This window comes from Podarcis liolepis, assembly GCF_965112155.1.
Source record: "Podarcis liolepis genome assembly, chromosome: 12".
NCBI lineage: Eukaryota > Metazoa > Chordata > Lepidosauria > Squamata > Lacertidae > Podarcis > Podarcis liolepis.
This window is the reverse complement of record NC_139563.1, coordinates 1,546,051-1,567,342: the sequence shown is the minus strand read 5'-3', so window position 1 is coordinate 1,567,342 and position 21,292 is coordinate 1,546,051. Positions and strand designations below refer to the sequence as shown.

At 47.6% G+C, this 21,292-nt stretch overlaps 3 protein-coding genes across 3 annotated transcripts; 1 reads left to right on the top strand and 2 right to left on the bottom strand.

Moving 5' to 3' along the window:
• Positions 1 to 4,471: 4,471 nt before the first annotated feature.
• Positions 4,472 to 21,188, bottom strand: C8G (complement C8 gamma chain). The gene is made up of 7 exons (XM_083467252.1): positions 20,918 to 21,188; positions 19,027 to 19,175; positions 17,905 to 17,975; positions 16,260 to 16,361; positions 14,798 to 14,899; positions 13,562 to 13,600; positions 4,472 to 4,681 (listed from the first exon to the last, which is right to left on the bottom strand). The coding sequence occupies exons 1-7, from the start codon at positions 21,059 to 21,061 to the stop codon at positions 4,662 to 4,664; spliced, it is 627 nt and encodes a 208-aa protein (XP_083323378.1). The 5' UTR covers positions 21,062 to 21,188; the 3' UTR covers positions 4,472 to 4,661.
• LOC310689408 (succinate--CoA ligase [ADP-forming] subunit beta, mitochondrial-like) lies at positions 7,673 to 9,552 on the bottom strand. The gene has a single exon (XM_083467085.1). The coding sequence runs from the start codon at positions 9,348 to 9,350 to the stop codon at positions 7,995 to 7,997; it is 1,356 nt and encodes a 451-aa protein (XP_083323211.1). The 5' UTR covers positions 9,351 to 9,552; the 3' UTR covers positions 7,673 to 7,994.
• LOC310689394 (succinate--CoA ligase [ADP-forming] subunit beta, mitochondrial-like) lies at positions 11,389 to 13,398 on the top strand. Its single transcript, XM_083467057.1, has one exon. It carries the CDS (start codon positions 11,404 to 11,406, stop codon positions 12,928 to 12,930), a length of 1,527 nt encoding a protein of 508 aa, XP_083323183.1. The 5' UTR covers positions 11,389 to 11,403; the 3' UTR covers positions 12,931 to 13,398.
• Positions 21,189 to 21,292: the final 104 nt, after the last annotated feature.

The window sequence follows — 21,292 nt, the reverse complement described above, 5'->3', positions numbered from 1 at the left end:
AACATCAACTTCATTGGACTGGTCATGTTGTGCGGATGCCTGATGATTGCCTTCCAAAGCAACTACTCTATTCTGAACCTCAAAATGGAAAGCGTAATGCTGGTGTTCAACAAAAGAGGTTCAAAGACTCTCTCAAGGTAAATTTTAAAAAATGTAGTATAAACACCGACAACTGGGAAACACTGGCCTGTGAGTGCTCCAGTTGGAGAACAGCCTTTACTAAAGGTGTCATGGGCTTGTAAGATGCTCGAACTCAGGACAAAAGGGAGAAATGTGCTAAGAGGAAGGCACCTTCGGCAGTATCAACTCCCGCCTGGAAACCTCTGTCCTCACTGTGGACATGAGGCATCAGATCAAGGCCTGCATTTTAAAATGAGCTTAAAAAATATATTTGTAAATGTTTGTATCTCTCATGCCAGGCAGAAACCAGCTGGCTAAGTACTTTGGCAGATGTTTATCTTCCTAAACAGGGCCCCTCTGATCTATAGCAGTGCCTCAGGGTTGTAAAAGGAAATTACAGGCTGGGAGCAAAAGGTCACACTGACCATACAAATTACAGAATACAATCAAGTTGCAAAAACACTAATTAAGAGTTGGTAAATAGTAACATTTATTGTAATACCATGTGCCTCCCATTAGACTTGAGCCACATCTTCCTAAGGTTAAAGGGCAAGAGCTAATAGAACCAGCAGCTGGCTTGAAAGGGGAGTTGTAAATTGAAGAAGTTGCTTTTAGAAACAGCAGCTGGCTAGAAAGGGGAGTTGTAAATTTAAGGGGTTGCTTTTGGAAACTGTTTTTTATTAAGTTCCTTTCCTTCTAAAAATCTATCTATGTTATGTATGAAATATATTGGCTTAAATGTAATTATGCAAAGGATTTAGAAAGTAAGAAATGTTAGATTTTTATGTTAGATTCTTATTTCATTGATGGTGTGTGAGAAGGTGAACCCAAGATCTCTGTTTAAGATTAAAAATAAAACCATTAGCCATCTGTTTTGGAGTGAATAGGGCAAAGATGATCTGGTAATTAAGGAGCCTTGTCGAGGCAAATGTAAGATATATGGCTACTTGTCTGCCATTTATGGATAGAAGGAAATATAGCTCTTTGTCTCCCATAAAAGGTAATAGGAAATGGGTGTATCTTTTATGATTGGTTCTAGCAAACAGCCAATAGGCATTTCAACCAGGCTGATTGGACAGAGGCAGCCAAAGGAGGAGCAAGGGGGCTGGGCTGAGGAAATATAAGTGCTGGCCATCAGGGCTGGAAGGGCAGAGCTTTGGTATCCATATACCACTGTGTTTCTCATTTATTTGTCTGACAAATAAATTATTATTTTAATTTCTCTATTGCTGTGTTGAATATTTCATTCCAGCTAAGCGTTAACCACAAGCAGGGTGCTACAGACGGACGTGTGGATCCAGAATTGGCCTCCACAGTCACTTATGGACTCACTGTTAAAACCGTGTTCATGGAAGACAATCTTACTCGGCTACGAGGGATTGCCAAGCCATACATCCAGCCATATCCGGAATTCGGCTGTCCAAAATGGCGTCCGGGGAGGATTTCTGCAAATCGGCAAAATGTCCGGGGAAAACTGGACGTATGACAACCCATTTCAGAATATTTTTTTCTTTAAAATAGCTTTAGAACCTCATTCTTTTGGGGGGTTTTCCCAAAAAAATTAAACAACTTTGGCCGAAAGGAAAGGAAAGGAAAAGCTTTTTCCGGGATTTTCACTTTTTGAAATATGGTAAGCCTACTCCCATCAGCTGACTACTGCCGCTACGCCACTGGGTGGAGGAACTCCCCTATGAAGAACGGTTGCAGCCTTTGGGCCTTTTTAGCACCGGGAACACAAGTGCCCCCCGACACCCCCTTGCACTTAGAAGCTCCCTTCCGTCTCCCACCCATCGCAGCTCCGTTGCTGAGCTTGGCGCATGTCAATGATATGCCTGTTCTGCTTGATTAGAGAGACTGCATGGCGAGGGCACACAGCACTGTTTAAGATATAGGTCAAACCCTGAACCACCCCTGGCATCTTGGTCATGCCATGTGACCAAATCTTCTGTGCTGTTCGTGAATGCATCCTGCATGAAGAAAGCAGGCAGGTAATTTTCTGGTACACCAAACACAGAAAATTGCTGATGTATTGACCAGACTGAATTTGGCTGATGCAAACCCAGCAGACACACCGATGGTGACAGGTTACCAGGTAGACAGTACTGCTGGAGCGTTTTCTGACACTACGCTGTACAGATGCATTCTAGGCAAGTTGAATTTCATTGCTAGATGCTCAAGACCTGATATAGCTGTAAGCACTAACCTGCTTAGCAGACATGCTAACAATCCTACTGTTCAGGATTGGAAAGCTCTGAAGCGCATAGCCCGCTATTTGAAAGGGACTATGCACTACAGGCTGAGGTTCACCAGTCAGAAGACTGGAGGTCTTGAAATCTTTGCAGATGCTAGTTTGGGAAGTGACACCACGGATGGTACAAGCACTTCTGGAGTGTGCTACATGTACAACCACTGTCTGTTTGACTGGCTGTGCAAGAAGCAGACAACAGTAAGCCTAAGTTCCTGTGAAGCAGAACTCAATGCCTTGTCATTTTCACTCATGGATTGTGAATGGTTGATGCAACTGTTTCAGGACATCAAGGTTTCTGTGAAATGTCCGATACAGTGGCACCTTGCAAGACGAATGCCTCGCAAGACGAAAAACGCGCAAGACGAAAGAGTTTTCCATTTTTTGAGTCGTTCCGCAAGACGAATTTCCCTATGGGCTTGATTCGCAAGACGAAACGTCTTGCGAGTTCTTGCGAGTTTGTTTCTTTTTTCTTAAAGCCGCTAAGCCGTTAATAGCCGCTAAGCTGCTAATAGCCGTGCTTCGCAAGACGAAAAAACCGCAAGACGAAGAGACTCGTGGAACGGATTAATTTCGTCTTGCGAGGCACCACTGTACAGGTGTATCAAGACAATAGGTCCTGTTTGGCTTTGCTGAACTCAGAGAGTTGCAAGCACAGGCACAACAGGGCAGGAGAAGCCCAAGGTCCTTCTCAGTCTGGGAAGGGCTCCCTCGTGTTCCCAAGCTGCCTGTCTCAGGGCTCTCTGTGTCCTTCCATGACTGCGGAACAAAATATGACACTTCTCTTCCCCAGACACTTCAGTCCTGCTGTGAAATCGCCTCCTCATATCAACTTTTAGGAAACCAACCAACCACTGACAGCACTATACACCCTTAAAGCAGTTAGGTCCTCAGAACGTTACTGACAAAAGAAGAATGGCAGATGAAATTGATGGACTATGCAGAATTAGATAAATTAACAGCAAGGATTCAAAACCTGCGGGACCAGAGATTCTTAGAAGACTGGAGTAAATATACGCACTTGTCAGGGGTTCAGGAGCAGAGGCGAGGGCAAGGGAGGAAACAGAGAGCGAAGGGGAGGAGGCAGAAGAAAAGATGAGTGATGACGACGATCCGAGATCTCCGAGTCTTTCCAGTGAATCAGAAGATTCACAGGAAGGGGCGCCAGTGGCCAGAGCAAGGGGGGAGCCTAGGGGGACACCCCAGGAAGAAGGGTCCAGAGGGGGCTCAGAGAGCAGCAGTTGGAAATCGGGACCAGCATCACCAACAGAACGCAGTGGAGAGGAAGGGTGCCAGGTACCGAGCTCTGGCAGCTCGCAGCAGGAGGGAGGGCATGAGTCAGGAGTGGCCACACCTCCATCGGGGAGCGAAGAAACGGTCAGGCGGAAAGTGGAAGGTTGGGCGCGCGCGCCAAGTTCAAATGCACAGGAAGGTGGCGCAGTAAGCAGCCCGGAAAGGGAGCCAGGTCCTAAAGCCCGGCGCAAGGAGACAGGAGGGTCCGGGGGGTCAGCGTCAGAAGCGTCCCGGAAGGAAGAGACCACGGGCGGCAGAGGGACCCAGAGAAGAACGGTCAGGCGGAAAAGGTGGAGTAAGGCTAGGGCATTTAGCTGGTGTACAGGGGGCGGAGACTCAGACGGAGCTTCGCCGGTCTAACCCATGAGACGTAGAGTTGCACGCAGCAGCTTGAGAATGGAAACTGTAACTCAATAAAGACTTTTACAAAGTGATCGCTGGCTAGCGTGATCCTCTGTGAGCTAGGATCTGGAAGCAGCTCTGACAGCACTATTTGAAAAGTAACTGTAATGAACAGATTACGCTAGCAGGACTGCAAGAAGTTTTGTAAGGAGGACTATTTGAAATATTGCAAGAAAGACTACAGCGAGAGTTATTAGTTTATGATAATTAAGAGTAATTGCAAAATTAAGAAATGCAGAATAAGTGATAAAGAACGAAAAATCATCAGAGGTGTTGACGGAAGTCTAAAATATTGTATAAGATAAGAAGTTATGTTATATGATTGTTGGAATTGATATGTTAAAAAAATCAATAAAAATGTATATTTTTAAAAAAGAACGTCTTTAATTTTTAAAAAAGATTTATAGGCTCTTTTTCCTTTTTGCTGTATTTATTTATTTATCATACTTATATACCACCTTTATCTTCCAGGGGTCTCGAGGCCGTATACATTTCATCATCACAACAACCCTGTGAAGAAGGTTAGGCTGAGAGGCAGCGACCGGTGAGCTTCGTGGCTGAGTGGGGATTCGAACCCAGGCCTGTCCCAGGTCTTAGTCCGTTACGCCACCACCTTGACATCTGTAGTAAACAAACACAGGCGGGGAAACGGCTGTGTATTTTTACTCGGTCAAAACAACGCCTTGCAATGTTTCCTCGTCAAAAGGAATATTACTTTATTCTGTTATTCGATAGAGAAGGCGACACATCTTAACACCTTCCATCTCTCTTTCTGCTCAGCACACCTGGGTTCAAGTTTGTTGCTTTTTAAAAAAAGGAACACCCCTCTTTCCCCATCTCTTTCCACGTTGTAACATCCCGTTACGATGCAATGCTGGATAGGTCCCGCTTCAATTTCCTGTTGCTATATATAAAATTCCAGTCTGAACTGTATTTTTATAGGTTGGGGGGTCAGTGTGGATGATCTCCTGAGTCCCTTCCAATTCTTGGGCTCCTTCATTTGTGTCAAAGTGAATTGCAGCTCCTCTCTGGTCAGATATCCTAAGGATTGCCACTGTCTGCCTTAAGGTAGTCTCCCCTGATGAAATTAATGTCTGAGACGGGTTTTGAACTAGTGCCCTTAGTCATGTGAGCACTAATTTCAGCAGGTCTACGCCGAGTAAAGTCAGTTGATATTTCCCCCAGTGCTGCCCTGTAAGAATATTGCTAGACTCATTGTTCTTTCTGCATCGTTTTTTTGTACTTGCTCTTACTCCTTGTCTCACCTCCCCCTTGGTGACAGTTCTAAAAAGAGCTTCTTTTTTGGTGGCTTTTCTAACAGTGGCAAGAATATACTAGGGATATGCACAGTGCATTCACTTATTTATTTATAAAGTGTTTAGCCCCCCAAAAAGGCTTCCAGATCAATGAAATACAATCTAAAATAGATGGCATAAAAGGAAAGGGGAATGGGGAGGGAGGAGGAAAGGAATAAGCTCAGGTACTAGATCTTAAAGTTATAATGACCAGTTGGGGTGCAAACAGTGCAGGGAGCTTGGTGGAAGGGCTGCTGCGAGGTGACAGTTGGGGAAGAGCCCAAGGCAGCTCTGAGCAGCCGTGATAGAAACACCTGGCTTCCTTTCCCCCTCTTTCTGCTCTGCAGCCTCCTGGAATATGGGCATTTGCTCAGTGCCCTGTAAGACTATTTCCAGCATGGTCTGCTTTTAAAATGTTTCAATCTAAGCCCTGATCCATAGTTTCAGACTGCATTATGCACCTTCAAACAGCCTTCCTAGACATGCATATTTCTCCCATTGTTCTTCTGCATTCTGACTGCAAATGCAAGAGAATGCAAGAGAAGTGTTTTAGGGACACAGCTAACAACCTTTGGGGGGCGTAATATTCCAGCCAAAATGGCCACTCGTCAGCTTAAATCCTGGGCTCCCCAACAAGGCACCATGGTAGTGAAATAAAAAAATTAAGGATAACTGCATATATAAACCACATGTCTGAAACCCCACAGAAAAAGTCCTGAAACCATTTTGTCCCTCCCAAATTGACCCCAAATAATTTCTCTGCAAGGTCGAAGGAAAATGGAAAAGCCTCCCCATTGTCTTTTCCTTCACAAATCCTGTCTTAAGGGTATGTCTGTGTATGAATAGGGTGAGCCTGTGACCTGGCTCAGGAACTATTTATCATTACAAAAGACTGGCCAGGCTCCCCAGGGTATCCAATCAAGTGAGCATTAACAGGTAATCTGCCATACAGGAGATAAACAACACACTCAGATTTCTGTTGTAGACCACCCTTTCTGTGGTGTAGGTATGATGTTTCTGGGGGTGGTCTTGGACTCGAAGGCGGGCAATTTAAAATATATATATATGGGTGGGCACACCTTGGTTCTGGGTCCTCCTCCTTTCCTATGTGTGAAGGGGGCACCATGTTGCAACAGTTAATAAAGATCAGGCTTACTGGCTGCTTTGCTTCTCAATATTCTCTGGTTGACCTCTGTTATTTTCTGCTACCGATAAAGAACCTGCAAAGGACTCTATAAGGGCTCTTGTGTCCCCATAAGGGAATAAGGGCAGATTTTTGTTTATTACAGTAGCCTCCTGCCCAGGCCCTTGGCCTCTCCCATTTTTAATGATTGTTTTTATGGGTTGCCTTTTTAACCAAGGATGGGGCTAAATAAAGTCATATTTATGTATGTGACCACAGCTGTGCGGATGCTATTAGCCCAGAGATGGGAAGAAGATAAAGTCCCGACCAGAGAAGGCAGGCAGATCAAGTTGACGGATTATGCCAAAATGGCCAAAATCACCGGAAGAATCAGAAATCAGGAAGACCAAAATTTCAATAAGGAATGAGGAACATTTATAACTTATCTTAAAGACCATGGTAAACAGTTTAAATCCTTAGTAGGATTGGAATATCACTCGTAGTTTAAAGGTGAATTTTGGACACAATGGAGAGGTAAAAGATTTGGATTGTCATAAAGGATGCAGGAAGAAATGATTAACAGTGGGATCCACAAAGGGGGGAAGGGAAGTCTGGGAGATTCCTGGGAGTCTAGTTTTTATGTTGTATGTTGGATATGTGGCTGTAAAATCTTAATCTGAAAAACGAAATAAATACTTTAAAAGTAATAATGAAGTGACTGGAAAGTGGGGTGCAGGCATCTCGTGACCCCTTGACCTTCCCCCAGAATGTCTCTGTGCCCCACATGGGGCCCACAAGGAAGGAAGAGTAGGCAGACAAGCTAGACTAGAGGGATAAGGTGCACCGGATCAGGGCCGGGGCTTAGCTGAGGCCCCCTATCTTTAATTCAAGTTGGTGCCTTTGGGGGGGCGCGTTACAAAAACATATTCTATTAGTTTAAGTTGGTTGCAAATGTATGTGCATTATGCAATAGTACATCAGATATGTGTGCACTAAAATTCTGCTAAATTTTCAAGAAAACTTTTTGCAAACTGATGCAGACCTGTGGAGAACTGGAAAAGAAAGGGAAAACGAGAAACCACATTTGACAGATTTCATCCATTCTTCATTAGGGCAGAAAAAGTGTTGCTCACATATGAAAGTACGGATATTGCTGTCATACATGTCCAATAATCAGGGAGAGAATTCCAAAAATCCAATTGATTGTAGACTTTTATTTGGATGAAACGTATTTTCAGATTTAAGCTCTTTTACGCTTGTTGAGGATTACATCATTTTTGCGACTGTAAACTGGGCGGTGGGGGAGCCTGCCATGAAGAGTAAATTTTGGCAATATAATAATTTACATGAAAATTATTATATTAGCAACTGTAAGTTAAAGATCCGATCCATATGTGCTTATTAAACAACTCAGACATACACACAAAACAGGGTTGGGGGAGATTATTGTGGAAAACTGAGACCACGAGGGGGTTTATGTGTCTTTTGCAGAAATAAGCCAGAAAAATCTGCTCCGTCAGGGTGGCAACTGGAACATAACATCCACTTCCGCTTCCCTTGCCAGGTTCATTATTGCCGAGAGCTTCACGGCCATCTTGGCGGCCTTATCCAGATCGTCGCAGGCCAAGATCCTCAGGCCGCTCTCGGCGATCAAAACCTTCGCGTCTTCGACCCGCGTGCCTTGCAACCGCATGACGATCGGTACTTTGAGATCCAGGTCTTTGACCGACATGATGATGCCGTGTGCGATGACGTCGCACCTCATGAGCCCCCCAAAAATGTTGACCAGGATGGCCTGCACGTTTCCGTTGGATGTGATGAGCTTGAAGGCCTCCGTCACTTGCTCCACGGTGGCGCCGCCTCCGACGTTGAGGTAGTTGGCCGGGGTTCCTCCGTTGAGCTTGATGATGTCCATGGTGGCCATTGCCAAGCCGGCGCCGTTCACCAGGCACCCGATGTTCCCGTCTAAGCCGATGTAGTTGAGCTCTGCGTGGGCGGCATCTCTGTCTTCCTCCGTCACCTGACTCCAGTCCTGCAGGTCAAAGATCTTCTTCTGGCGAAACGCCGAGTTGCTGTCGAAAATGATCTTGGCATCCATGCACATCACTTTCCCCGTAGAGTCCTCCACCATGGGGTTGATCTCCACCATGAGGGCGTCGTGCTGAATGAAGAAGTCGTAGAGCTTCATCATATTGTCCGCAGCGTCGTACGTCAGGTTAGAAGGGAAGCCCATCTTCTGGGCGAGCTTCAGGGCCTGGTCGTTCTGAAGGCCTTCGACAATGTCGACGGGCTCCTTGATGATGGCCTCAGGTTTTCCTGCTGCGACGTCTTCGATGGCAACGCCCCCCTGGGAGCTGGCAATGATCACGGGGCCTTGGAAGGCCCTCTCCATCATGATCGCAAAGTAGTGTTCCCTCCGGAGGTACCTGCGCTCGCAGATGAGGACTTGGTTGCAGATCCGGCCCTCTTCTCCCGTCTGCTTGGTGAAGAGCTTTTTGCCAATCATAAGGGAGGCGATCTCCCGGGCTTCTTCCGGAGAATAGACAATCCTCACTCCTCCTTTCAGGCCACCCTCAAAGGTCCCCTTCTCCCGCCCTCCTGTCAAAACCTGCGCCTTAACCACCAGGTCCGTGGTGCCCATGTCTCTTGCCACCTGGTAGGCTTCTTCCGGTGTCCTCGCAACCAGTCCGTAGGGAACGGAAACGCCGGCGTCTTTCAAGAGCTTCATGCACAGGTACTCATGCAGAGACAAGCTCCTTTGTTGCTGCATGGGCAGCCCGTGGCTATTAAATCCTGGGTTCCCACCCAGCACCCTGGCCATGGCGGTCCTCCCCAGCAGCTTCACCATGCTCACTGCCTGCCTGCAGATCATGGAGGTAGCTTTCACCCACTTTCCCCAACTTCTTCTCCTTCCCAGACTTGCCAACTGGCCCCTGGAGAGAGACTTCCCAAAGTTCCTTTTCCAACAGTCCACCTCCCTGGCCTTCTCATTGGCCAGGGCAAAGAGTTCTCAGTGACATCATAGAATCATAGAACTGTAGAGGTGGAAGGGACCCTGAGGGTCATCCAGTCCAGCCCCTTGCAATGCGGGAATCACAACCCAGTGTTATAAGAATTCTAAGGTCCCGAATCCCCTTCATGGATCACTGCCTTGCCGTGGCAAAGGGGCTTGAATAACTCAGAGAAGCTATGAGCTACGCCCAAATATAAAATAAACGCTCATAAATGTACAAGGCAAACACATACATAAGTACATAAACCACGTGCCTGAAATAGTACAGGAGAGCAGCCCTGAAGCCATTTTGACTCTCGCAAACCATTTTGACTCCCAAATTGTCTTCAAATATTTCTCTGCAAGGAAGAAGGCCATCCTTTTGTCTTTTTGCTTACAGATCCTGTAACTTGTGTATGAATAGGTGAGCCTGTGGCCTGGATTCGGGAATTGATGCATTTACCATCACAAAAGAACAGCCAGGCTGCCCAGGTAAAGCAATCAGTGACCATTATCAGGTATCCTGGCAAACCGGATTTCTGCTGTAGGCCGCCCCCTTCTGTGATGTATGCATGATGTTTTTTGGGGTGGTCTAGAGCTACAGGGTGGGCAATTTCCAAAGTTTATATAAGGGCTTGCGCACCATTGTTCTGGGTTCCTCCGCCCTCCTGCGTGGGGTGAGCGGGAGACCCTGTTGCAACAGTTGATAAAGATGAGGCTTACTAGCTGCTTTGCTTCTCAATATTCTCTGCTTGGCCTCTGTTATTTTCTCCGACCAATAGGGAACCCATGTAAGGATTCTGTACAGGCTCTGGAATACCCCATAAGGGAAAAGAAGCAGGGTTTTTTATATAACACCAGTGACTGCAGAATGCTGCAGCACAATTGCTGATGGAAAGGTGGCCTTGCCAGTGTACCACACCTGTGCTGAGAGATCTGCCCTTGTTGCCCATTTGCCGCCGGGCCAAGTTAACTTTATTAGGGCATGCTGAACTTTCCAACGTTCACATTCCAAAACTGAGGGGTGCTAACAAGTTGCAACACAGCTTGGGAATTAAAAAGCTATTTTTGTTAAATTAATATACCGTATTTTTTGCACCATAACACTCACTTTTTTCCTCCTGGAAAGTAAGGGGAAATGTCTGTGCGTGTTATGGAGGGAATGCCTGCGGGTGGCGGGGGGGATCTGCTGCAGTCGTGAGCAGAGGATCCATGGTTCCCCTTCCTTCCCTCCTCCGTGGTTACAAAGCATGGATCCACATGGATCCTCAGGATTTTTGCATTGGGCTACTCCAAACTCACTGTCAGATCACATGTCTGTGGCCACAGCATGAACCACAAAAATCATATATCCACTATTTCATTTAGAATATTTTTTTTCTTGTTTTCCTCCTCTAAAAACTACGTGCGTGTTATGGTCCGGTGCATGTTATAGAGCGAAAAATACGGTAATTAGTAAGCGAAATATATGTAGAACTGCATAGAAATAACTGCCAAGTACTTGCAGTTTTATTTTATATTGATTATTATTTATTTAGCATTACCTGACATTTTCAGAAGGTCAAATTAAAATTCTTTGGTTTTCCAAGGGAAGTTTATGTGATTTTTAACCAAACGTAGATTTACCAAGCTAAATGTGGGTCCAGTTGCTAAAATAATAGCAAGCTTTAATTCCTCACACCCAAAAACATATTTTTAGAAATTCTCACTGAATAAATTTTAAATAATTAAGTTTCACCCCCTAAAACGACATGCCCGATTGCCATATGTACATTCCTTGGTAGAACCATAAACTCTGCACTTCTTCAGGGTGGGGAAAGTAAATATTGCAAACAAACATCACATCCGCTCCTACCCACCCACAAATCTTAAGGGTGTCCCACTACAATAACATCATTTAGACACCAAAGGGGCGTGTCCGGTCAGGGTGGTGATGTCATCATGGAATCTTGGCCCTAGCCAATGGGAAGGCAGGTTGAGGACCGTTAAAGAAGGAATCTTGGGAAATGCCCTGCACCTTAAAAGGACAGTTGGAAGGTCTGTTGGAGGAGATCTGAGCAGGAGCAAGAGAAATCTCCAAAAAAGGGAACGGGAATCGCCCCTCATGATCTGCCGGTGGACCTTGCGAGTGGCTGGCCTGATGGCCAAAGAAGGTTGCCTGGTGTTTGGTGGGAGCCCAGGATGGTTTAAAAGCCTTGGGCTGCAAACACAGCAGCGGAGGCGCTTGTCTCTGCATGAGTACCTGAGCATGGGGCTGCTGAAAGAAGCCGGCGTTTCCGTTCCTAACGGCCTGATGGCCAAGACGCCGGAAGAAGCTTATAAGGCAGCGAAAGAGATTGGGACAGAAGACATAGTGGTGAAGGCGCAGGTTTTGGCGGGCGGGCGGGGCAAAGGGACATTCGAAGGAGGCCTGAAAGGAGGGGTGAAGATTGTCTCCTCTCCGGAAGAAGCCCGGGAGATCGCCTCCAGGATGATTGGCAAGAAGCTCTTCACCAAGCAGACGGGACAGCAGGGCCGGATCTGCAACCAAGTCCTCGTCTGCGAGCGCCGCTACCCGAGGAAGGAGTACTACTTTGCCATCACGATGGAGAGGTCCTTCCAGGGCCCCGTGCTCATCGGCAGCTCTCAGGGGGGTGTCAACATTGAAGACGTGGCCGCCGAGGACCCCGAAGCCATCGTCAAGGAGCCCGTTGACATCGTGGAAGGCATCCGGAAGGACCAGGCCCTGAAACTCGCCCAGAAGATGGGCTTCCCCACCAAGGTGGCGGATGAGGCTGCGGACAATATGATGAAGCTCTACAACATCTTCATTAAGTATGACGCCCTCATGGTGGAGATCAACCCCATGGTGGAGGACTCGACGGGGAAAGTGATGTGCATGGATGCCAAGATAAATTTCGACAGCAACTCGGCGTTCCGCCAGAAGAAGATCTTCGCACTGCAGGACTGGAGCCAAGAAGACACGAGGGACCGAGAAGCGGCCAGCGTGGACCTGAACTATGTGGGGTTAGATGGGAACATCGGGTGCTTGGTGAACGGCGCCGGCTTGGCAATGGCGACCATGGACATCATCAAGCTCCACGGAGGGACACCGGCCAACTTCCTGGACGTCGGAGGTGGAGCCACAGCTGAGCAGGTCAAAGAGGCCTTCAAGCTCATCACTTCAGACGACAGGGTCCAGTCCATCCTGGTGAACATTTTCGGCGGCATCATGCGCTGCGATATCATCGCGGAAGGGATCATCATGGCGGCCACCGAGCTGGAGCTGAGCATTCCGATCGTCGTGAGGCTTCAAGGGACGCAGGTGGAGGCAGCCAAGGCCTTGATAGCAGAGAGCGGCTTGAAGATCTTGGCCTGTGACGACTTGGACAAAGCTGCTGAGATGGCCGTGAAGCTGTCGGAAATCATGACCTTGGCAAGGCAAGCTCACCTGGACGTGAAATTTCAGCTGCGAACCTGAGGGAGTACCAGGTCCTCCTGGCTCATGTTCCCAACCCATTGCAGAATTCCGCTTTCAGTTGGTTCCCACCCACTCCAAATTTTGTGTGGTTTTTTTCACTTAATAAGTTCGTTTGTTTCTGGTCTTTAAGTCATAGTTGATAATTAAAATTGTCACTATTCATATAAACGTATTATATTGCTAATATTTACTGTTTCTTATGTTGCAGTTTTTATTTTCTCCAGTTTACAGCTTCATAAATGAAGTCAATTTTAATAAGTTTGTTTGTTGTCAAACAGAGTTTGAAGCTGAAAATGCAGTTATCCCTAATAAAAGTCTGAAATCAATTCAGTTTACATCCCTGATTATTTGGCTAGAAAGTCTGCGCAACAGCAGAGTCCATCTCCACATTACTTCCTTGAAGTCGAAAGGGATCTTTTATATTTCTACGTTCTTCAGCAAGATGAATAAACTCAAACATACCACGTTCTTTGTGTGAACAGGCTATTTTACACTTGGCCTATTTGAATCAGCACTTGTTTTACCGTGATTCTTGAGTTGCCACAGAAAGTCCTGTAGCTTTTCTGGTTCTGATTTACTTTCATTTATTTATTTATTTAGCAGGGAAGACGCAGTTGAATTTGCAACTCACCATTGAGGATGTGGAACTGGTCAACCGAGTCGCAAAACCCTGAGGGAAAGGGCCAAAGGAAGGAAAATGAGCAATTATCTCAGTTGTGGAGAGTAAAGAAAACCTGCTGGGGAACTCTAACCGCACCCAAACATAAGATTTAATCAATGACAGCAACGTGGCATACCATGATGCATGGATTTCTTTATATATTGAAATTAAAAGGCGGGGGGAACAAAATCCACAGCCTGGAATATTTTGCAGCGTCACAACTTTCTGATGATAAGGGGAAAACACTCTGCACACGTCCAGGGGACTCAGCGTGCGGGGCTCTGCAAAACATGGGGTTTTCACTGCAAAACTGTTGCCAAAATCTGGCACCAGTTTAGAGTGATTTGAACACTGTCGGTTTTTTGAGTGTCAACCTCGTATTTGAGATATGGATTACTCAGATTTGGGGTGCTGCAAAATGTGGGGTTTTCGCTGAATAGCAACAGCAAAACTTTGGCACACGGGGGCATGCCAAATTTTGGCTTTCGTGGTTAATTATCGGGGGGGGAGCGGTAACCTCACGGCATTTAAAACCCCGAATGGGCCCATAGCCTTTCGTGGGTGTGAAACGACCTCATAGTCAATCACTCCTCTCTTTTACGTTGAAAGTGCTAGCAGCCGGGGACTTTCTAAGGGCAGAACGTGAGCCTTTGACTGCAGCCTCACCCCATAACACATCCATTGAGGCATCCAATGGTGTCAGGATCCGCAGGGACCCCAAATCCAGAGACCTGTCAAGTCCACTATGTCACTCAAGAATAATGGCACCAACGGGATGGGCCTCTCTGACAGAGGGGGGTCTTTCCCCATCACATGTGGAGGGCCAGGGGATTTCTGTATGTTCAGTATTATGTATTCAGGGGTCTGTGTTTGCCTGAGCTTGAGTCTGGACTAAGGATTCTGAGCTCCTGTGTTCTGATTCGATACGTGGTGTCCAATCACAGAACACTTCAGGATTTGGGCCTCTGCCATTGGCCCTTGAACTCGCGATTCGCAGGTTGGAAGTTTAGACAGCCAATCACGTTGGGAGTGGGAGTGGCCCAGGCCTTCAGAAATGTATATAAGCAGTTGCTTTGCCCCTGTTTCCCAGTTATGTAGTTCAAGAAAGGTTCTTGCTGTTATCACTATGCCTTGCCTCATGGGAACCTACCTACTCTTCACTATCCCAGCCGGACCCCAGAAATTATAGCCCCATCCTCTACTCACCATAGACAGGGAAGTAGTAGGTCGTGTCCTCGTTCAGGCCTATGCCAGCCACACGCTGCTCAAATTTAGCCGTGACGGTGTCGTTCACCCGGATGGCTCGTCCTTTCATAAATTTAAGTGAAGTGTTAATGTTGTCTTTGTTCCCTAAGCAGCCGACAGGGAATCACAATTCCCCCCTCCCATGGAAAGGTCTAGTTCTGCAATGTCTGAGGTGAGTATGCACTGCTCTGTCAACAAGTCTCTTGGCAGATAGGTAGCCGTGTTGGTCTGCCATAGTCAAAATAAAAAAATTCCTTCCAGTAGCACCTTAAAGACCAACTAAGTTAGTTCTTGGTATGAGCTTTCGTGTATCTGAAGAAGTGTGCATGCACACAAAAGCTCATACCAAGAACTAACTTAGTTGGTCTTTAAGGTGCTACTGGAAGGAACTTTTTTATTAAGTCTCTTGGCATAAGTCTCTGCTCCTGGAATGCCTCTGGTGTGGATGGAGAGAAGCCTAGGGCAGTGATTCATACAGAGAAGCAATGGGAAACCTTGGGGCAATTTGCCTGCATCTCTGCGGGGTGAGCAGCTGAATGCAGGCCCCCCAAGTGTCCCAATTTCCTAGGGACAGTCCTGGAACTACAGAAGCCGTCCCGGTTTCTGATTTGATCCCACTGTCCTGCTCGCCCCTTTTCCTCCACATCTCGGAGAACAATTGAAAGTGTGAAAACAGAGTCCTGTTTCTATGGAAGGAGAAGCAAAAGTCTACCCTTAGCATTTAGCACTTTTGAAGTAGACTACCCCTGAGCTGAGGGACGCGGGTAGCGCTGTGGGTTAAACCACAGAGCCTAGGACTTGCCGATCAGAAGGTTGGCAGTTCAAATCCCCGCCACGGGGTGAGCTCCCGTTGCTCGGTCCCTGCTCCTGCCAACCTAGCAGTTCGAAAGCACGTCAAAGTGCAAGTAGATAAATAGGTACCGCTCTGGCGGGAAGGTTAACGGCATTTCCGTGCGCTGCTCTGGTTCGCCAGAAGCAGCTTAGTCATGCTGGCCATGTGACCTGGAAGCTGTATCCCGGCTCCCTCAGCCAATAAAGCGAGATGAGCGCCACAACCCCAGAGTCATCTGCGACTGGACCTAATGGTCAGGGGTCCCTTTACCTTTACCTTTACCTTTACCTTTACCGCTGAGCCTGGGGGCTCCATTCCTATCCTGGCTAACAAGGGCATAAGCAGAGTCCTGCTGACCGAGACCACGGGCAAACTGGGCCAGTGTCCTTCTTGCCACTGCTTCCAGGGGTCTCCCAAGAGGGGCTTGAAGACCTTTCCTCATTTTTGCCCCACCACTGATACTTGGAGGTGCACTTCCTCTGTAGGTTCTCTTTAGCTCTCAAGGCTGAGCTTAGACAGAGCTCCCCTCCCTCCTTCAGGAATGTTTCCAGCCCACCAGAAACATGCACAGCGATTCCAAGGAGTCCTCACCATAAAGCTTCGCTGAGATCTTCCGGGCTTTCTGGTAATACACGATGGCATAGCTGCTATAATCCGTTTCCCCCACCACCACGTCCACAGGGCTGCCACGGCCTGTGGGGGGGGAGACACAGAGCGCCCTAGGTCAGCGCATGGAGAAATGGCGCTTTGCCTGCTCCCCTGCAAGCAAAGGTGCTTCTGAGGTGCTTTTGCCCCTGTGCCTTTAAAGAGCAGCACAGCAGGCAGAAATCCAACAGGTGATGTTCCCCCAGTATAGAGACCTGGTGGAGCAGAGTTTGGCTTGCTTTGCGGAATATTTGTCGTAAAACAAAACGGGTTGCACTCCTGCCTGGGCAGCAACAGCGTGGGGTCCTATAAAAGGCCCCAAATGAATGAGACATTGGGGTTCAGTTAAAAACCTTTGGCTTCCTTGGCTCATAGCAGTTCCCTTTTGTTCATAAAAGACACATAGTCCAGTTGCTGCTTGGCTGCTGAAGACACCAGATAAGAATGGCATTTTGAAGTAGAAGATTTACGGAAGTCTGGCCGTGCCAGCTTACCAAGGACGACTCCCTTATGCATAATAATAATAATAATAATAATAATAATAATAATTTATTTGGACCCCTCCCATCTGGCTAGGTTTCCCCAGCCACTCTGGGCAGCTTCCAACAAAGACCAAAAATACACTAAGATGTCACACATTAAAAACTTCCCTGAACAGAGCAGGGACTTGTTATCTATGTAAACATAAACCTCAGACTACAATTCTCCCTTTCTTTTAAGTATCTGGGTTGTATCTATGTGGGCTTCAAAACTTTAGAAGCGAGGGGGGGGGGCCTAGAAGGGCTGGACACACGCCAAGTTGCAGGCTGGACATCCAGACAGTTGCATCCAATGCGTGTTTTGCCAGCTACCCTCTGCTGATGTTTGCAGCGTTTCGATTGGATTTTATATGGATTCTTGGTCTGCAAACCCTATAAAAGTTCCAGGGGGGTAACACCCCCCCCCTCCGTTCAGCCTTTGTGGACGAGACTGCGCTGGACCTATTTACTGCAGTAAATAAACTTTTGGACTCTTTCTTCAGCCCAACTCAGGAGGAGTTAATGGCACTAGTGAGACAGCAGATTTGCCCTTCAACAACAGGGCAGCAGAAGCATTAAGACATAGACCTTCAGGCTCCACCCAAAACTCCCTTGGCCAGCTCTACTTTATTCTATAAATGCGCCTGGCGACGTGGGAATGATGGTTGTGCCCAGGGTTGCTGTGCAGGAGTCAGCAAACCTTTTCAGCAGGGGGCCGGTCCACTGTCCCTCAGACCTTGTGGAGGGCCGGACTTAATTTTTTTAAAAATACATGAACGAATTCCTATGCCCCACAAATAACCCAGAGATGCATTTTAAATCAAAGCACACATTCTACTCATGTAAAAACACGCTGATTCCCGGACTGTCCGTGGGCCGGATTGAGAAGGTGATTGGGCCGGATTCGGCCCCCGGGCCTTAGGTTGCCTACCCATGCTGTAGGTGTTCTAGAGATATCAACTGGGAGTGCTTGAAACACGTGCAGTAGTAGAAAAGCTGAGGATTATTGCTCAGGGGATGGGAGAAATGTGAGGGAGGTCCCCATGGGCAAGACCACCCCAGTCCTCGCCCACCTTTCAAGAGGAACCTGCCAGGAATCTTGGTGGGGAAGTAGGTTTGCTGGATGTTCCAACAGACGCCGTCCCTGCAGAGATGGAGGAGAAGACCAAGCATTCAGGGCAGTATTCCAGCGGCCGGTCCACGTCAGGCCGGATCCTGTTCCATAGGCCGTTTGCCTAGGAACAGCCAGCACCAGAAAAACACATCCCTCCTTCCCCAGAAAAAAACAAAGGCCTTGGCTCTATGTGCGCATGCAATAGTTGCTTGAAAGAGCATTCCTTTGGGTTACCACATTTATACCTCACTAGATTTCCTCCAAAGGTAGCAGACAGAGTCCTCCAGGGAAAAACTTTCTGACACTAAGAGCTATTCGACTGTAGAACGGTTTCCCTCGGGAGGTGGTGGACTCTCCTTCCTTGGAGGTTTTTAAGCAGAGGTTGGAGGGCCACCTGCCAGGGATGTTGTAGCTATTGGTGTTTTGCAACTTTGACCTGTTGCAGGACCTTAGCCAGACCTTAGCAGAGCATACGCAGAGTTCCAGAAATCAATCAGTTGCAGGCAAGATGGACGGAGCAGGAACAAGACGCTGCTACCAGTAACTTGGTTACTTAGAGGTCATTATTAAAAACAGCAGACTCTACAAGTTACTATGTACAAGAGCAGATGCGGATCTTAACTAGCTCTCTCTTAACAAACTCCAAACGACTCTCAAAACACCACACTGACCAACAACACTGTCCAGTCAGTAAGGTCATAAGTCATCATGCCTGTGTGAAACACCAACCAATGGTAGAGCTGTATTCAAGATCCCATATCTCTAGGGATCTTGAATACAGCTCTACCATTGGTTGGTGTTTCACACAGGCATGATGACTCTAGGGACTCTGCTCAGTCATCCTGGGCTTTTGGCCACCTTCTAATTGCTTTGTGTGAAGCTGCACAGAATGGCATGTAGTAGAAAAATCCCAACAGTAGCTGAGATTCCTCTAATGCAGGTGGTTGGAGTAGAGGAACCTTGGGGTCCCTTCCAACTCTACCATTCTATGATTCTTGGGGACCAACAAAGAGGATGACCTTTCCTCCACACCCCATTCATCTGGGCCCAGCGGATCCCGCCGGCTTCCTCGGATACTCACAGCGGGCGGAAGGTGCTCACCAACAAGGATCCCTGAGAGCTTGCACCACCCACAGAGACCACCAGGTTGGTTGCTTCAAGCCGGTGGCTGTTCTCACTCAAGTAGCTGCATTGCGAGGCCACCCCGACCAGGAACCATTTCCCAGCAAACTGGAAGAGGGGAGAGAGAGAGAGTAACTTGGGACAACCTAGGACATCTCTCTTTTCCTCGGAGAAATCTTGGAGGGGGAAAAGCAATGACAAACCTTGACAGCATCTTAAAAAGCAGAGACATCACCTTGCAAACAAAGGTCCGTATAGTCAAAGCTATGGTTTTCCCAGTAGTGATGTATGGAAGTGAGAGCTGGACCATAAAGAAGGCTGATCACCGAAGAATGGATGCTTTTGAATTCTGGTGCTGGAGGAGACTCTTGAGAGTCCCATGGACTGCAACAAGATCAAACCTCTCCATTCTTAAGGAAATCAGCCCTGAGTGCTCACTGGAAGGACAGATCCTGAAGCTGAGGCTCCAGTACTTTGGCCACCTTATGAGAAGAGAAGACTCCCTGGGAAAGACCCTGATGTTGGGAAAGATGGAGGGCACAAGGAGAAGGGGACGACAGAGGACGAGATGGTGGGACAGTGTTCTCGAAGCTACCAGCATGAGTTGGACCAAACTGCGGGAGGCAGTGGAAGACAGGAGGGCCTGGCATGCTCTGGTCCAGGGAGTCACGAAGAGGAGGACATGACTAAATGACTAAACAACAACAAAAAATTTCCATCAGAGAATGTTGAGGGGGTGTACATCAGCGTAGGTCCTCTGAAATGGATGGATATGAGTCTGACTTCAGTTCATTAATTTCAGTGTGTATCCTCTTGAGTAGAACTTAGTTGGATACAGCCCACTGAATGTGAGAGGGTAAATAACACTAACAATATTGTTGAGCGATTTTAAAAAATAAGATTTGTGTGGATGGGGGAGTTCGTTTGTTCGTTCCTCCAAACCAAGGGTATCCAATCTGATGTCCTCCATCTGTTTTGGACCACAACTTCCATAAACCCCAGCAAAGGTCAGGGATGATGGGAGCTGTCCATCACCACCTGCAAGTCACCCCGTTAGCCTTTTCTGCCCCAAATCACACTGGAAAGCATAGACAAGCTGCAAAAGCACTGAGTCTTGTAGCACCTTAACAACCAACAGATTTTCGGTCCCTTGCATTTTAAACTTTGTCATGGGGTGTGACAGGTGGATTCAAATTATCTAAGCTAAATGGAATTACTTGGCATGGATCAAATTTAGAATTTGAGAACCAAGGTGTGCCATATCCCGCCAGTGTGTAAATATCACATTATGGAGCGAGGTTCTTGACAACGCACACAAGCTCAGGGGTGTTTTTTCAAGAGGTGTGGGTTGTTGGGAGGGAAGTTCCCACCTGGCTTCCCCTTCACCTGTGGACCCAGGACTGAGGACGCCTTTGTGACTGCCTTGACACCTGCCAGGTGTGCAAAACAGAGACAGAAAGGTAAAGCACAACGCTGTAAGAAATGCCATCATGCGAGAGGGCAGGGACAGGGTCCAGATTGCTCCGGGGCATTTGGACAGAGCTCTTTCTGGAACCTTCCTTCTGACGCAGATATTAAAGAGGATTTGCTGTCAACAGGGGGTGAACGAAAACCCTTCCGGTGAGATCCAGGAGCACCAACTGGTGCGACAGGGGAGGAAAACACTCCGATTAATATCTTGCAGCCACCTTTAGAAACATCCCGGAGGGTAAAGAAGCAGGGCATTCCATGACATCACAGCATCTCAGCCAATGATTGAGAGGCAGTTTTGGACAGCTCTAGCTCGGCTATCTTGCCCCACTCCAACCCCAGAAGAAATTGTGTTTCCCTTTCCAAATCCATCTGCTCACCTGGCCAAGATCGAAGTTGGCCTGGACGTCAATCTTGTCGATGGGATTCTCTGGGGCTGGGCGTTTTTGGGGACGCCGGGCAGCGCCGGGTGCAGCAAGGAGCAGGGGGAGCAAGAGGATGAAAGGGAACGAGGTGGGACCCATGGCTGGACTGTGAAGAGCTTGTGGGGCAGGAGAGGAAGGGGCAAGAGCTGGTCGGTCATTAACCAGCCCTATGAATCTTCCTGGAAGTCCAAAGCCAGGGCTGACCCAAAGGGAGCAAAGTCTCACTAGCTTGTGAAATCGATGCCTGTCAGCAGACGGCAGAGACTTCCCTGGCGCCACCATGAAAAGGGGAGTGGAGCAGAGGTGTGTACATCTGTCTTATTCTGCTTT

What these genes read in the sequence shown, in the direction of transcription:
- LOC310689408 (XM_083467085.1), bottom strand. Translation starts at nt 9,350, where the DNA reads ATGATCTGCAGGCAGGCAGTGAGCATGGTGAAGCTGCTGGGGAGGACC.
- LOC310689394 (XM_083467057.1), top strand. Translation starts at nt 11,404, where the DNA reads ATGTCATCATGGAATCTTGGCCCTAGCCAATGGGAAGGCAGGTTGAGG.
- C8G (XM_083467252.1), bottom strand. Translation starts at nt 21,061, where the DNA reads ATGGGTCCCACCTCGTTCCCTTTCATCCTCTTGCTCCCCCTGCTCCTT. An exon ending in TGGCAGGTTCCTCTTGAAAG is followed by an intron (nt 16,362 to 17,904) that starts GTGGGCGAGGAC and finishes CCCCCCCCACAG; the next exon opens with GCCGTGGCAGCCCTGTGGAC. An exon ending in GATCTCAGCGAAGCTTTATG is followed by an intron (nt 14,900 to 16,259) that starts GTGAGGACTCCT and finishes AATTTATGAAAG; the next exon opens with GACGAGCCATCCGGGTGAAC.